Genomic DNA, 15086 nt, shown 5'->3' with positions numbered 1-15086 from the left:
GAAAAAATATATATACCAACCAATATCCATAGGTAATTGACAAAGTCAAAGAAGCTATCTGAGGGGTGGGAGGGAGGGAGAAAAGGAATCTTATAAAGAACTATAACCCGTGAGAACAGGAAAGCCATCAAAATATGCTAGGTCAGGTGACAGCTCAGAAGAAGACAGTTTATGAAATAATTTCAGGAATATCATAAGGAATTTCAAAATGAATAGTTTTTTACTATTTGCATTAAAGGGTAAAATTGGGAAATTAGTAAGATTACTTGATAAAGACACTAGAGAGAAGAAACTATTTACGGAAGGAAGAGGGATGGGTCTACAAAGACCAACATAGGTGAATATAATATGAATATGGCAGGGAGAGGGGGTGGGGGAAGGAAGGATTGGGAGTTTGGGATTAGTAGATACAAACTAGTATATATAGGATGGATAAACAACAAGGTCCTACTGTATAGCACAGGAAACTATATTCCATTTGCTGGGATAAACCATAATGGAAAAGAATATGAAAAAGAATATATATAGAGCTTCCCTGGTGGCACAGTGGTTAAGAACCCACCTGCCAATGGACGGCACACAAGTTCGAAACCTGGTCCGGGAAGATCCCATATGCCTTGGAGCAACTAAGCCCGTGCGCCACAACTACTGAGCCCGCATGCTACAACTACTGAAGCCCGAGCGCCTAGAGCCCATGCTCCACAACAAGAGAAGCCACCGCAATGAGAAGCACGTGCATCGCAACGAAGAGTAGCCCCCACTCGCCACAACTAGAGAAAGCCCACGCACAGCAACGAAGACTCAACACAGCCAATAAATAAATAAATAAAAATAAAAAAACATAAAAACAGTAAACTGATTTAAAAAACCAAAACAAAATGTCAGGACTTCCCTGGAGGCACAGTGGTTAAGAATCTGCCTGCCAATGCAGGGGACATGGCTTCGATCTCTGGTCCAGGAAGCTCCCACATGCTGCAGAGCAACTAAGCCCATGCACCACAGCAACTGAGCCTGCACTTTAGAGCCCGCGAGCCACAACTACTGAAGCCCGTATGCCACAACTACTGAAGCCCATGCTCCTAGAGCTCGTACTCTGCAACAAGAGAAGCCACCTCCATGAGAAGCACATGCACCGCAACGAAGAGTAGCCCCTACTCGTTGCAACTAGAGAAAGCCAGTGCGCAGCAATGAAGACCCAACACAGCCGAAAATAAAAAAGCAAGCAAACAAACAAAAACCCCAAAAACCCCCACAAAATGTCATGTTTCATGTTAATTTACATTGACATTAACTTTTCATTGTTTTAAATATTTTAGCCACAACATTAAGTTTCTTTTTATTTGTTTGTTGCCTTTGATTGGTTGCCCCCACTCCACCATGTAAAGAGGGAAAGTGCTTCCTGCTACCCTAAGATCTCACAGAAATCCACTGTCTATGTCTACCCAAATATAAAGATCCATAATCTTCTCTGTATAGAATACAGAGAGAGCTTATATTCATAGTCACAATGCCAATGGAAATCACAGAACAGTCTTCATTTGATAAGCTAATATCCTAAGAAAATGCATGTAGAGAACATCAACTATTAACATTCCTGATTCCAATGAACATTCCTGACCATTACATAGGGAAAAATAAAAGCTTTTATTTGAGCCACTGAGAATTCAGTGCAATATATGTTTCCATAAGATTCCTGATAAAAATTATATGCTAGAACTTACAGAAAATCTGAAGCTCTCTTCAAGGCCACTAGAATCTCACTTCGCCTTACCACCTTCTACCCTTCCTTTTTCCTCCCAGGCTCCAGGTTGGCGAAGTCTTTTCCCTAGGGCAATTCCCTTTTAATTACAGTCAGTCCTCTGTAACTGCAGATATGGAGGGCCAACAGTATTCATTGTACTATGCCTTTTTATACAAGGAACTTCAACAGATTTAGTATAGGTGGGAGCACCTGGAACACCCCCCCTCCCCCTATCGGGGATACCAAGAGACGACTGTAGTCTTGCCTAGGTCTTTGGCTCTTCAAGATGGAAGACTGATGAACAACAATTTTGACAAATAATATCCCTGTCTCCAAATCCTACTTAGAGGAAAGCAAAGGAAGGCAGACTGTGAGAAGATACGGGCCATCCTCATTATTTATGGATTTCATATTTGTGAATTCATCTACTCATTAAAATTAACTTATAAGCCCCAAATCAATAATTGAGGCACTTTCCTGGTCACTCACAGACAAGCACAGAGCTGGGAAAAATCTATGTTGCCTGATGTGCACATTCCCAGCTGAGATGAACAATGCAATACTCTGCCTTCTTCTTTCAGCTCTCATACTGTACCCAAGTATCTTTTTTGTTTGTTTGTTTGTTTGTTGTTTTTTTTTGCTGTACGCGGGCCTCTCACTGTTGTGGCCTCTCCCGTTGCGGAGCACAGGCTCCAGACGCGCAGGCCCAGCCGCTCCGCTGCATGTGGGATCTTCCTGGACCGGGGCATGAACCCGTGACCCCTGCATCGGCAGGCGGACTCTCCACCACTGCACCACCAGGGAAGCCCCCCAAGTATCTTTTTCATAGTCTATTTACTGCCGTGGTCTTTTGCATTTTTGTGCTTTTGATTGGTGCTTTCACTGTTTAAACTGGCCTCCAAGCGTATTGCTGAAGTGTTGTCTGGTGTTCCTATGTGCAAGAGTGCTGTGTTGTCCCTTTCGGAGAAAATAAATGTGTTAGGTAGGCTTTGTTCAGGCACGAGTTATATTTCTGTTGGCTGTGAGTTCAATGTTAATGGATCAATAATACATACGGAATAAGATGTCTTCAAACAGAATAAAACAAGGTTATGCATTGATCGGTTGATGAAAATGTGACCAGAGGGTTGCAGGACCTTAACGCTGTATCTTCCATTGGAGCAATGGTTCAGCATTTGCTAATTCAGTGTCTGTGGTGACTTGACAGAACATAAGTACTATGAATAATGAGAATTACTCTTATATACACATATAATTAAGGTGGCTCCTCCCCCCATCATGCTAATCCTCTGCAATTTCAGGCTGAAGAAGCAAACAAAACATTTTCATCCTTGCTATATTCAAGAAAATGTCTTCAGGGACTTCCCTGGTGGTGAAGTGGTTAAGAATCCACCTGCCAAGGCAGGGGACATGGGTTCGAGCCCTGTTCTGGGAAGATCCCACACGCTGCGGAGCAACTAAGCCTGTGTGCAACAACTACTGAGCCTACACTCTAGAGCCCATGAGCCACAACTACTGAGCCCGTGTGCCACAACTACCGAAGCCCGTGTGCCTAGAGCCTGTGCTCTACAACAAGAGAAGCCACCGCAATGAGAATCTTGTGCACTGCAATGAAGAGTAGCCCCCGCTGGCCACAAACTAGAGAAAGCCCACACGCAGCAATGAAGACTCAACGCAGCCACAAATAAATAAATTAAATGAGTAAATTAAAAAAAAAAGTTTGTTCTTAAGCTCTATAACTACATCCACAATTGTCTGATCTATACTTTCAGACTTTATGAAAAGCCAGTACATACAAAAATATCCACCCCAGCATTCAACTTGTTTGGACCTAGGCAATAACAAAGGAGTATTTCCTAAAATATTTCTTTCTTATTTAGTACTTACCTGCTTTATAATTGACCACATATCCCCAGATCCTGCACTTTACATGCTAATATAATACAGGGTGTTATCCCTTGCTATCTAATGAAAAACACTCTTCATATTTAATATTTGTCCCATTAAATGGAGCCAATTTAAAAAGCTCATTCTGTAGAATTATAAAACTAGACTATCTGGTTCTAGATCAGCAAGATTCTCTTTTTCTTGACATTTGTATAAGCTACCAAATAGCATATTTAAAGTCAGAGTGATAATAAACAAAGATTGAAAACCAATCCCTCTAAACTAACCTAGGACAGTCATTTTAAATAACCCTTAAAAAAATGTATGCCTATAATTCAAAAACCATCAATAGTGTTCCCTAAATGGCAATGTAACTGTGGTAAAAAAAGATTGACTGGGCCTCCCTGGTGGCGCAAGTGGTTGAGAGTCCGCCTGCCGATGCAGGGGATACGGGTTCGTGCCCCGGTCTGGGAGGATCCCATGTGCCGCGGAGCGGCTGGGCCCGTGAGCCATGGCCGCTGAGCCTGCGCGTCCGGAGCCTGTGCTCCGCAACGGGGGAGGCCACAACAGTGAGAGGCCCGCATACCGCAAAAAAAAAAAAAAAAAAAAAGATTGACTGATGAAGAAAAACTCAATGGCCTGGTCTGCTGTTGGGATACCAATGCTGAAACTCCCCACATTTACCTTCTTCAAAGCTTTTACTAAATCTGCATAATCGCCTGCTTCCAGTTTGGGGTTTTTCACTAGTACTTCTACAGCTTCCAGGGCTTCTTTTCTTTCTTGCCATTTTTTTGCCTCCTACAAAACACAATATGAGTCACTTGTAGAACAGAAAATAAGAGCGCAAAATAAAAGTCTATTTCTTGCATGCTACTAATTCAAAGATATATATTTTTTGTTTTCAGAAACTTTCTAAAGCTAGTCAGAAATCAAAATTACAAAACTGTGTAGCCAATCAGAATGTTTTGTTCATATACATAAAATTTTGTTCATATATTAAAAGTATTTTTGTAACATTTCATAAGCCTAATGTTCTACAATAAGTAAACAGAATGAAATGCCATAGACTTTTCCTTCTCATTTTCTGGGTAAACTTTAAGCAAGTGTTAAACAGAAAACATTAATAGAAAGCATTTCTAGCATATCTCACAGCGGCACATCTACAGGAGAAAGGAATTTCCATATTGATAACATTAGAAAGACCAGAAAAGAACAAACATACAACCAACAACCAATACTGTTCTAATCCTGGATATTAGTTTTCCAGATTGTAGGTATAATGCTAGTTTTTTGTTTTGTGGCCATAAAGTACAATATGCTTCACTAGAATTTGAATACCCACTGTTGGAGAGAACTGGGGATAAAAACAAGATGACAAACCCATCACCTGAAGGAGATTACAACTCAATTCAATTTATCAAATATTTATTTGTTAATCAGAAGATAACAGGATACTCAAGGAGCTGATAGCAGAGGCAGGATGATCTTCAATAAATAACTATCAGGTCACGATGACTGTGACAGGAGAAGTACAAGCTGCTTTGGTAATACAACAAGAGGACTCAGCCCAGTTTAGGCTTTCAGGTACGATCTCCCCCAAGAAGTGATGCTTAAGGTGGGATCTAGATGATGAAGAGTTATTATGAGGTAAATGGGGCGGGGGGAAGAATGTTATAGGCAGAAAGAACAGCATATGTTAAGGCCTGGAGTTTAGGGGGGAAAAAAGTTTGGCACATTTGATACCAGGAGAAATTCAGTATGACTGGAGCATGGAGAGTGAGAGGAATTAGAGATGTGGCTGGAAGGTAAGTGGGGATCTCAAAGGTACCATAAATCACACCTCAATGGCTACAGTATGATTTCAGACATCATCTTAAAACCCATGGAAGCCACTGAAGGATTTTAATGAGGCAATACTATGGGAAGATTTCCATTTTCAAAAATGACACCTCTAATTATATTGTGAAATATGATGGGGAGGAGGCAAGAGCAGACAGGGAATCTTGTAAGAAGACTACAGCAGCATACAAGGCAAGAGCTGATGGTAGTGGTTGGGATAAAACTTTCTCAATTGGGGATAATTTTGTCCCCTGGGGTACATTTGGCAAAGTCTGGAGACATTTTTGACTGTCATGACTTGGAGGAATGGTATTACTAATATCTGATCGGTAAAGGCCAGTGATGCTGCTAAACATACAACAATGCACATGCAATTCCCCAAGCAAAGAAATACCTGGCAAAAAATGTCAACAGTGCCAAGGTCAAGAAAGCCTGGGGTAGGGGGAAAAAAAAAAGTAACCCCGGGGTAGAGAAAGAAATCCTGGGGATGGAGAAAGGGGGATGAATTTGAGAGATACTTAAAGGTAAAAACCAGACAGACAATGAGGAAAAGATATAAGTCAAGAATAATGTTCAGGTTTCTGGAAAGAAGTAAAAAGAAGGACTAAAGTAGGTACATATACAAAGTAGTATGGGAACAAAGAAGAAACAACTGACTCAGATTATTAGGGAAGATACGGGGTGGAAGAGGGTGCACCAGGAAAAGGGCTCAGAAGAGCATTCTAATTATATTCAAGTAATTATTTAAAATGAAATAAATGAAAGAAGTCTACCATTACTTACAATTTTGTCATAAAAGTCTTTGGGAAGTTTGGAAAGAATTTCTACTGCTTCCAAAAGCTCATAAGCATCTATCTGTGGTACCTCATCACCATCGTCACCACCTTCCAGGAGGAAAACAAAACAAAACAACCCTTAAAAATGGATGAAATGGGGCTTCCCTGGTGGCGCAGTGGTTGAGAGTCCGCTTGCCGATGCAGGGGACACAGGTTCATGCCCCGGTCCGGGAAGATCCCACATGCCGCGGAGCTGCTAGGCCTGTGAGCCATGGCCGCTGAGCCTGCATGTCCGGAGCCTGTGCTCCGCAACGGGAGAGGCCACAACAGTGAGAGGTCCGTGTACCGCAAAAAAAAAAAAAAAAAAAAAAAGGATGAAATGGGGACTTCCCTGGCAGTCCAGTGGTTAAGACTCGGCCTTCCAATGCAGGGGGTGGGCATGGGTTCAATCCCTGGTCGGGGAACTAGTATCCTGCATGCCACGCAGTGTGGCCAAAAAAAAAAAAAAGAAATAGTTTTACTTATTAAACAGTTATCAGGTATCCTTTCACACCCCTGATGAAATCTTGATACAGGAGGGATCAGAATTATTAATCTTACAAACCATAGAATTGTATGTATTTTATTAAACAGCAATCCTATAAAATGCACCTCGTGAACACAGGTTACTGTGACAGGGCCAGTTCTTGCTAATTTTTATAGAAACCAGCGTTAAAAAGTGGCTTACCTCCCTCAGCTTCTCCACCAGCAGACTGCTGCTGTTCCAATTTAGCTTCTAGTTCTTGCTGGGAACGCAAAAACCTACTTGGTTTAGGAGCACCTGTTGGCAGTTTGACCCATTCTTCTTCTAGTTCTTTCAACTGCAAATATCATAAAATATTTTAAAAACATATCTATATCTCTGCCATTAGAGAATCTATTTATATTTACCAATAGATCAGAACCCAATTTCTTATTTATGTGGCTCTAATAAGGCAAACAAGAAAAAATAAATTGTGCACATTTTGTAGTATGAGTCAAATTGATGTATATCTACTATACTGAAGATGTATGACTAAGCACTTAGAAGAATAAAATCCACTTTTTAAGACACTCTCATTATTTCATGAATTCACATATATTTGCAACAAATAATGTCTCCAAAACCAACTGAAATATAAAAAATAGAATACACTTTGTCTAAACAGATATTAAGTCCTGCCACCCAAAAGTATTATAAAAGGATCTTATAGGACTTCCCTGGTGGCACAGTGGTTAAGAATCCACCTGCCAATGCAGGTGACACAGGTTCCAGCCCTGGTCTGGGAAGATCCCACACACCGCGGAGCCACAACTACTGAGCCTGCACTCTAGAGCCCGTGACCACAACTACTGAGCCTGCACTCTAGAGCCCGTGAGCCACAACTACTGAGCCTGCGTGCCACAACTATTGAAGCCCGCGTGCCTAGAGCCCGTGCTCTGCAATAAGAGAAGCCACCGCAATAAGAAGCCTGTGCACCGCAACAAAGACCCAACACAGCCAAAGATAAATAAATAAAGTAATTAATTTTAAAAAAAGGATCTTATAAACTGCCATAGATTCAACACTAACCTATTGGCATCGGTGAATGCATAGTATTTAACTTGAGAGGACACAGTAACAATAGAAACAGGTATGCTCAGAAAAAACTGATTTCAAAATTAAGAATGAAAAATAATTATTTATAAGGACAGAATATCAACAACAATGACAGGAAGGAAATATCTTCATATTAACCTTATACAAAGACAACCAAAAAACTTTGTGCCTCACCTGGACAGAGTTTATACTTTGTAATGGGGGTCTCAGAGCATCTCGAATCCATCTATAAATCTCCACAGCAATTAGTTTGGCTTCATCTCGAACAGCCTTCTCTCGAGACTCAAAGAGTTTTGGCAACACTTTGATAATTGGCTTCAGTAAGATGATTTTGGAACCAAATTCACTAGAAGTAAAAATTGGAAAAAAAACTGTCACCATGCAATATGCTTTGGTAAAGTGTTAGCCTGAATTCACTCAAACATAGTTCTATATCTATATATAATAGAGACATATAGGTTGAGTTTTTTTAGGGAAGAAGAAAAAAGAAACTTATAACAACAACTGTATTTAGATGCCATTCTTCTAAGAATATTATTTAATGTCCAGAGCCCAAAATAATATTACCATTTAAAAACTTTCTAGGCAACCAGTCTAGGAATTACTCAAATCTAAAATGGATCAACACTTGTGTAACATCTTAAATATATGTGTATGTACATTAAGAAGTTTAAAATAGAACCAAATCAATTTATAAATATTTAGATGAGTGAAATCTACTTTTAATAAGCTTGCTTATTTATTTATTTATTTATTTGGCCTGCGCCAGGTCTTAGTTGCAGCACGCGGGATCTTTGGTGTCGCATGCAGGATCTTTAGTTGCAGCATGTGGACTTCGTAGTTGCGATATGCGGACTCAGTTGTGGCATGCATGTGGGATCTAGCTCCCCAACCAGAGTTCAAACCTAGGCTCCCTGCATTGGAAGCACGGAGTATTACCCATTGGATCACCAGGGAAGTCCCTTAATAAGCTTTTATTAGCTCTTCTATTTAATTACAGGGATTCACTCCACTTGGTAGATCACCAATCCTGGCAGTGTGTCTTTCATTCCTGACTCGAAGCTATCACACTATAACTTCAGGCAACTTAAATCTCTCTTTGCTTCAGTTTTCCATGCGGAAAACAGTTGCATTCTGACTTCTTTTAAAAAGGCAGTATAGGGACTTCCCTGGTGGCACAATGGTTAAGAATCTGCCTGCCAGTGCAGGGGACGCAGATCTGAGCCCTGGTCCGGGAAGATCCCACATGCCGCAGAGCAACTAAGCCCGTGCACCACAACTACTGAGCCTGCATGCTACAACTACTGAAGCCTGCGCGCCTAGAGCCCATGCTCCACAACAAGAGAAGCCACCGCAATGAGAAGCCCTTGCACCAACGAAGAGTAGCCCCTGTTCGCTGCAACTAGATAAAGCCCGTGCGCAGCAACAAAGACCCAACGCAGCCAAAAATAAAATAAAAATAAATACATTTATAAAAAACAAAAATCAAAAGGCAGTATATTTAACATTATATATCTGTCACATATCATATTTTTAAGTTCCCAACTTAAAAATATAGTTTTCCGATTCACTGCTAACATTTCTGAATAACAAATTCTGGAGCAAGAGAGATTCAGTTATGAAAGAAGACTGACATTCTGTAGTAGGATCCATATATACTATTTATCTATTATCTAATGTACACAAATGCAACAAAATGTCTCAGTAATAGCTACTGACACACTCTAACAGGTTAAAGAAGGAGACTGAAAATACTTTCCCTAGAAAGTGATATTTAACAAGACACCAGTTTATGTAAATAGTTCAAATATAGCCATCATAGCATGAAAATAAACCAGATGATCTTCAATATTTCCTTTAAAATCTCTTTTATTTTAATAGAAAAAAAACATTCTAACTTGGTTCAGCAGACCTTTAAGACTAAAGGAAAAATAAGAACTTATAGCGACGATAAACCATTCTGTTTAGGAGTACTCATCACAGTGTCTGAAGAACCTAACATTTGGGATCTCTTAATCTTCCTTTACGTTACTACTGTTTCATTTGATTTTTGTTTATTTGTTTCACTATCCTGGCCTAGTTCTGAAAGATATTAAAAAAAAAAAAAAAACAGATGGAGCAGGTCCAAATGGAAAATAGTTACCTTAACAATACAAAACCTAATCTTGATACTACACATATTACTATAGGGGGGAAAAAGTTCTAAAAGCTTGTTTTAGGGGCCACAGAACATTTTTGGTCTCCTGAAGCTACCACTAACATAGATAGCTTGAGGAAGCTCTGGAACCAAGGACTGAACAGTTCCTGAAGGTCCCAGAGAGCTATCTAGTAGTTCTACTACAGATTCTGAGATGCCTTAGGACAAATAAAGAACCATACAGGAATGGGACTAAACAACAACATCTATAAGGAAGACATAAAAGACAATATACCTAACTTGTCCTTTTTCTACCCTTATTCTCCCAGTCAGCTTAAAAATGAAATAGCCAGAGTTTACAGAACTCCAGATTAGAAACTCCTAATTTTAAGGTAGAATACAGTATAATATATATTTTTATTAAGAAACCCATTACTAAGGACAGAACAAATCTATTAAGACAAGCACCGTCTTGACTATGCAGTCAATTCACTAAATTTCTAAGATGACAGAATGAACACACTATTTACTACTCATAAAAATACATGCCTACTATACTAGAATAGGCTAGGGATGAGGAAAATTTTATCACAAAAGAATCTAAGTGAAAGTCAAATTTTATAAAAGAACATTATGAACCAAGCAAAAGACAAAGTTTACTGATATAATTTGAAGACAGTTTAACAAAATTTAAGAATTTTGATACTTTCATGTAAGATAAACACCAAAGGAAGCATATTCTCCAAGAAGTAGGTCATATACAAAATCATGAGAGGTGAGTTGGGATGATCTTCACACCCACAGGTCACACATTCAGGATTTCACTAGAGCTGCTTTCTAAAGTATCTCATGTGGAAGTATTGGGGACAGGATATCAGATTAGAAGGACTGCCAAATCAGAACAAACCAGTGTTTTGTCTAATTCAGATTTCCATAGAAAATTACAGCCACTTGTTCCTGAAAGAGATCCCATTCATGAAAAACTTCACTGCCAAACAACACTTAATTCTAGGGTTGAAAATAACTTATTACATAAGAGTAAAAGTTATTTTCTATTTCTGTTGCTATGCTTCTGTTTAAAGGCATATAGCATTTGCTTCTATTTTATTTTAAAAAGCACCTAAACAAAGGTTTACTTCAGCCAACGTTTCAAACTACATAAATTTATGCCTGAGGATAACAAGAGAAACAGAGCTCCTTACCCTGAGGAGTGCTTTTCCATGAAAAAGTTAATTCATAATCTGAGAAAAGGTCAGAAATATCCCCCACTCATCTTCATTAGAAAGAGATTTAGGGACTTCCCTGGTGGCGCAGTGGTTAAGAATCCACCTGCCAGTGCAGGGGACATGGGTTTGATCCCTGGTCCGGGAAGATCCCACGTGCCGCAGAGCAACTAAGCCCGTGCACCACAACTACCGAGCCTGCACTCTAGAGCCCGTGAGCCACAACTACTGAGTCCATGTGCCACAACTACTGAAGCCCACGCACATAGAGCCCGTGCTCCACAGCAAGAGAAGCCACCGACATGAGAAGTCCACACACCGCAATGAAGAGTAGCCCCCCACTCGCCGCAACTAGAGAAAGCCCACACGCAGCAACAAAGACCCAACACAGCCAAAAATAAATAAATAAATAAATTTATAAAAGAAAAAAAAGAAAGAGATTTAGATAAAATAACTATGCAACACACTTAAAGGCTAAAATGACTGAATACAAAGTGTCACACTTGAGGAATGGCTTTAGCTTTTCCAGGTCACTTTTCTGGTCGGTATGGTCTGCCAAGTCAAGCCCAACAGCTTTCATTTCTGTTTAAACCAGGAACCCAAACTCAATTGAGATATTCTAGTTAACAGAACTAAAGCAAAAAGAAAAGGTTTTACCTTAAGGCTTTCCTCAGTGTCTCTATACAGGCCACTATGATCTTGGGGTTCTTATTGTCCAGGCCTTTCAGGAGCTCTTCTTGCACAGCTTCTCCTTTCTCAATCTCTATGTACATTAGACAAATCTCAATGCCTAGCTCCTTGGCTTTGGCCTTGGGTTGGTTGAACACTTTACTCACAACACCTGATACAACTTCCCCTGTGGTTCTGTAATATAGATTATAAACAACAACAACCATACACATAAAAACACACTTTAGTAGAAAGAGCTGGTAAAGGTCATGGAAAGTGGGGGAAACAAATACTTTTTTAAAAATGCTGAGAAATAAAGTAAATGAGACTCTAAAAACTTTATGTTCAAGTAAAACAGAAACAAACTCACAGACTTAGAGAACGAACTTAGGGTTACTGCGGGGAAGGGATAGCCAGGGAGGTTGGGGTCGACATGTACACACTGCTGTATTTAAATAACCAACAAGGACCTACTGTATAGCACAGGGAACTCTGCTCAATGTTATATGGCAGCCTGGATGGGAGGTGAGTTTGGGGGAGAATGGATATATGTATATCAATGGCTGAGTCCCTCTGCTGTGCACCTGAAACTACCACAACATTGTTAATTGGCTACACTCCAATATAAAATAAAAAGTTTAAAAAAATTATGTTCAAGAACATTAAAAAAAAAACTTATGCAAACCATAAGAGGTTAAGACATGTCATAACAGACAATGACACAGAACCATAGTTTCTATTTACACATATAGGAAATTTAAACAAGAAAGCAAAAATCCCTTGAAAGGGGCTTCCCTGGTGGCGCAGTGGTTGAGAGTCTGCCTGCCGATGCAGGGGACACAGGTTCGTGCCCTGGTCCGGGAAGATCCCACATGCCGCGGAGCGGCTGGGCCCGTGAGCCATGGCCACTGAGCCTGCGCATCCGGAGCCTGTGCTCCGTAATGGGAGAGGCCACAACAGTGAGAGGCCCGCATACCACACACACACACAAAAAAAATCCCTTGAAATCTCACTACCCAGAGAAAACTACTTTCAACTTTATGGTATCCATCCTTCTAGACTTTTCTATATGCAGAGATAGATAGACAGATACAGATATATTTTATAAAAATAAGATTAGAGTTCTTACTTTTTTGGAAAATTTTTGAAAGTCATTTAAACCACTTTTTAGGACAAGAGAATTTCTTCACAGAGTGAATGGATATGTACCTTTAATAACAAAAGGCTGTTCCTGACTCCTTGGCAAGACTTTACAGTAGCTTTATTGCTTTGAGTTTCTTCTAAATTAAATAAAACCTGTACTACTGGAAATGAGAGAAACTGAGTGGGTTGGAATTACATGCAGCATTTGTCAAAAAAGTTTCTAGTATCAGAAGAAAAATAAAATTAAAAAAGCAATGGTATCACTGATGGCAAGGGGAACTCATTGATGCTGGTTAACAAAACTGTCAAATTAATAACTGTCTTTCTTGGTATAATTTTTGAGGTGAGTCAAGTACAGTAGGCCCTCCATATTGGTGGGTTCCTTATCCACAGGTTCCTCGTCTGCAGATTCAACCAAACTTGTATCAAAAATATTTGGGAAAAAAATTCCAGAAAGTTCCAAAAAGCAAAACTTGAATTTGCCATGCAGCCAACTATTTACACATTATTTATATTGTAGTTACAATTATTTACACAGCATTTACATTGTGTTAGGTATTGAGAGTAACCTAGAAATGAGTTACAGTATACAGTAGAGTGTACGTAGGTTATATGCAAATACTAGGCCATTTTACGTGAGGGACTTGAGCATCTGTAGATTTTGCTATCCTAGGGCGTAGGGGTGGGGACTTTTGTCCTGGAACCAATTCCCATGCAGATACCTAGGGATGTGTGTATATATTTCTTGTGCAATTAGGTCAAGGGTCCCCAATGTTTTTTTGTTTTTTGTATGGAGGGCTCCTTTCAATGACATAAAGACTAGTATTAGAAAAGTCAGGCTTATCAGGTATGGGAGACTGGGGTGACTGGAAACCTCTATCATCCAATAAGCTGGGAGTTACAGAGATTATTTAGTTCGCATTACCTCTCCTAAGAGATAAAAATGCCTAATGGCCATAGGGAGAAAGATGTGATTCTAAGATCATCTAGCCTGGAACCACTGTAGAAAAAGATTTAAGTAATGCCCAAATGTTTTCAGTGAAAATTTGACGTCTTTGCTAACCACCTCAGTTTCTTCTAAAACTTACAAAAGATTTTCCCTCTTGGAGTAATTCTCATACAAAAGTCTCAAAAGGAAAAGCACTTGCTCATCAAACCTTAAGGTAAAAACTCAAGATCTGATTTCTAATTTGCTCCTCTCTAAAGATCTCTTGTACCATTTAGACTTCTGAGAGCAGATAAAGACTGAAATGAAAAACAAGTGTCAAGAAGCTATGAAAGTTAAGAAATGAATATCCTCTAAAAGTGCTAATAACTAAGCACAGTGATCCATAAATATACATAAATTAATCCATGTAGCACGAGACAGGGGTTTTTACCAGAATAGTTGGAAAGAAACTACTTACTTTCCTGCTACATGGGCATTTTCAACATAAACAAGTGCAGCTTCTAATCCTTTCAATTGAACCACTGCATTGGAATCAGTCACAAATTTTTTGATCAATCCTAAAAATTTGGACCATTCTGGGCTCTTTTCATCCTTTATTTTCTGGAAGATCTTCAGGGCCTCTTCATACCCACTTAACCTTGCTTTCCACAGCTAAAAGAAAAGTATTTTGAAACAAAACAAAATTTAATGACATTATCATCTACCATTGGGGTTGGGGGGTGGAATGAGTACCTTATACCAGGTAATTTGAACAAAGGACCCCAGACTAGAAACAAAAACGGAGTTTAAGAAATCCAGATAGCTTTTTTTTTTTTAAAGATTAGCTAATAAACTTTTTCTTGTACGTGTTCAATATTTATGATATTCTGTCAAGGCCTTCTAGAATTCATAAACAGGCCACTATAAATGTCCCCCACTTTGTATCCAAGTATTAGTCATTACTTCTTTGTAATATGACATTAAAGATGTAACAATTCAAACATGAGAAATTTTCCTGCTGAAACTGCCCTATCTCCAAAGTAGGCTGTTTCTCCAGTTGTATTGTGTAATCATCAGGCAGCTTTATACTACACTATACAGTATAACTGCTGACAAAACAAGCCA

The 15086-nt window shown here is 39.4% G+C and overlaps 1 protein-coding gene across 3 annotated transcripts in view; it reads right to left on the bottom strand.

The window, feature by feature from the left end:
* Positions 1 to 15086, bottom strand: part of CKAP5 (cytoskeleton associated protein 5) — a 115634-nt gene that overhangs the window by 57768 nt on the left and 42780 nt on the right. For all 3 annotated transcript variants that reach the window (XM_060105441.1, XM_060105443.1, XM_060105442.1), the window contains exons 3-8: positions 14440 to 14633; positions 11879 to 12085; positions 8036 to 8207; positions 6971 to 7103; positions 6251 to 6351; positions 4313 to 4426 (exon numbers count right to left, since the gene is read on the bottom strand). In XM_060105441.1, coding sequence (XP_059961424.1) covers positions 4313 to 4426; positions 6251 to 6351; positions 6971 to 7103; positions 8036 to 8207; positions 11879 to 12085; positions 14440 to 14633 — 921 coding nt within the window. The remainder of the gene's footprint in view (positions 1 to 4312; positions 4427 to 6250; positions 6352 to 6970; positions 7104 to 8035; positions 8208 to 11878; positions 12086 to 14439; positions 14634 to 15086) is intronic.

Source organism: Mesoplodon densirostris, chromosome 7 (genome assembly GCF_025265405.1).
Source record: "Mesoplodon densirostris isolate mMesDen1 chromosome 7, mMesDen1 primary haplotype, whole genome shotgun sequence".
Lineage (NCBI taxonomy): Eukaryota > Metazoa > Chordata > Mammalia > Artiodactyla > Ziphiidae > Mesoplodon > Mesoplodon densirostris.
Note: the sequence above shows the minus strand (reverse complement) of the source record. Positions and strands in the feature narration are given on the sequence as shown.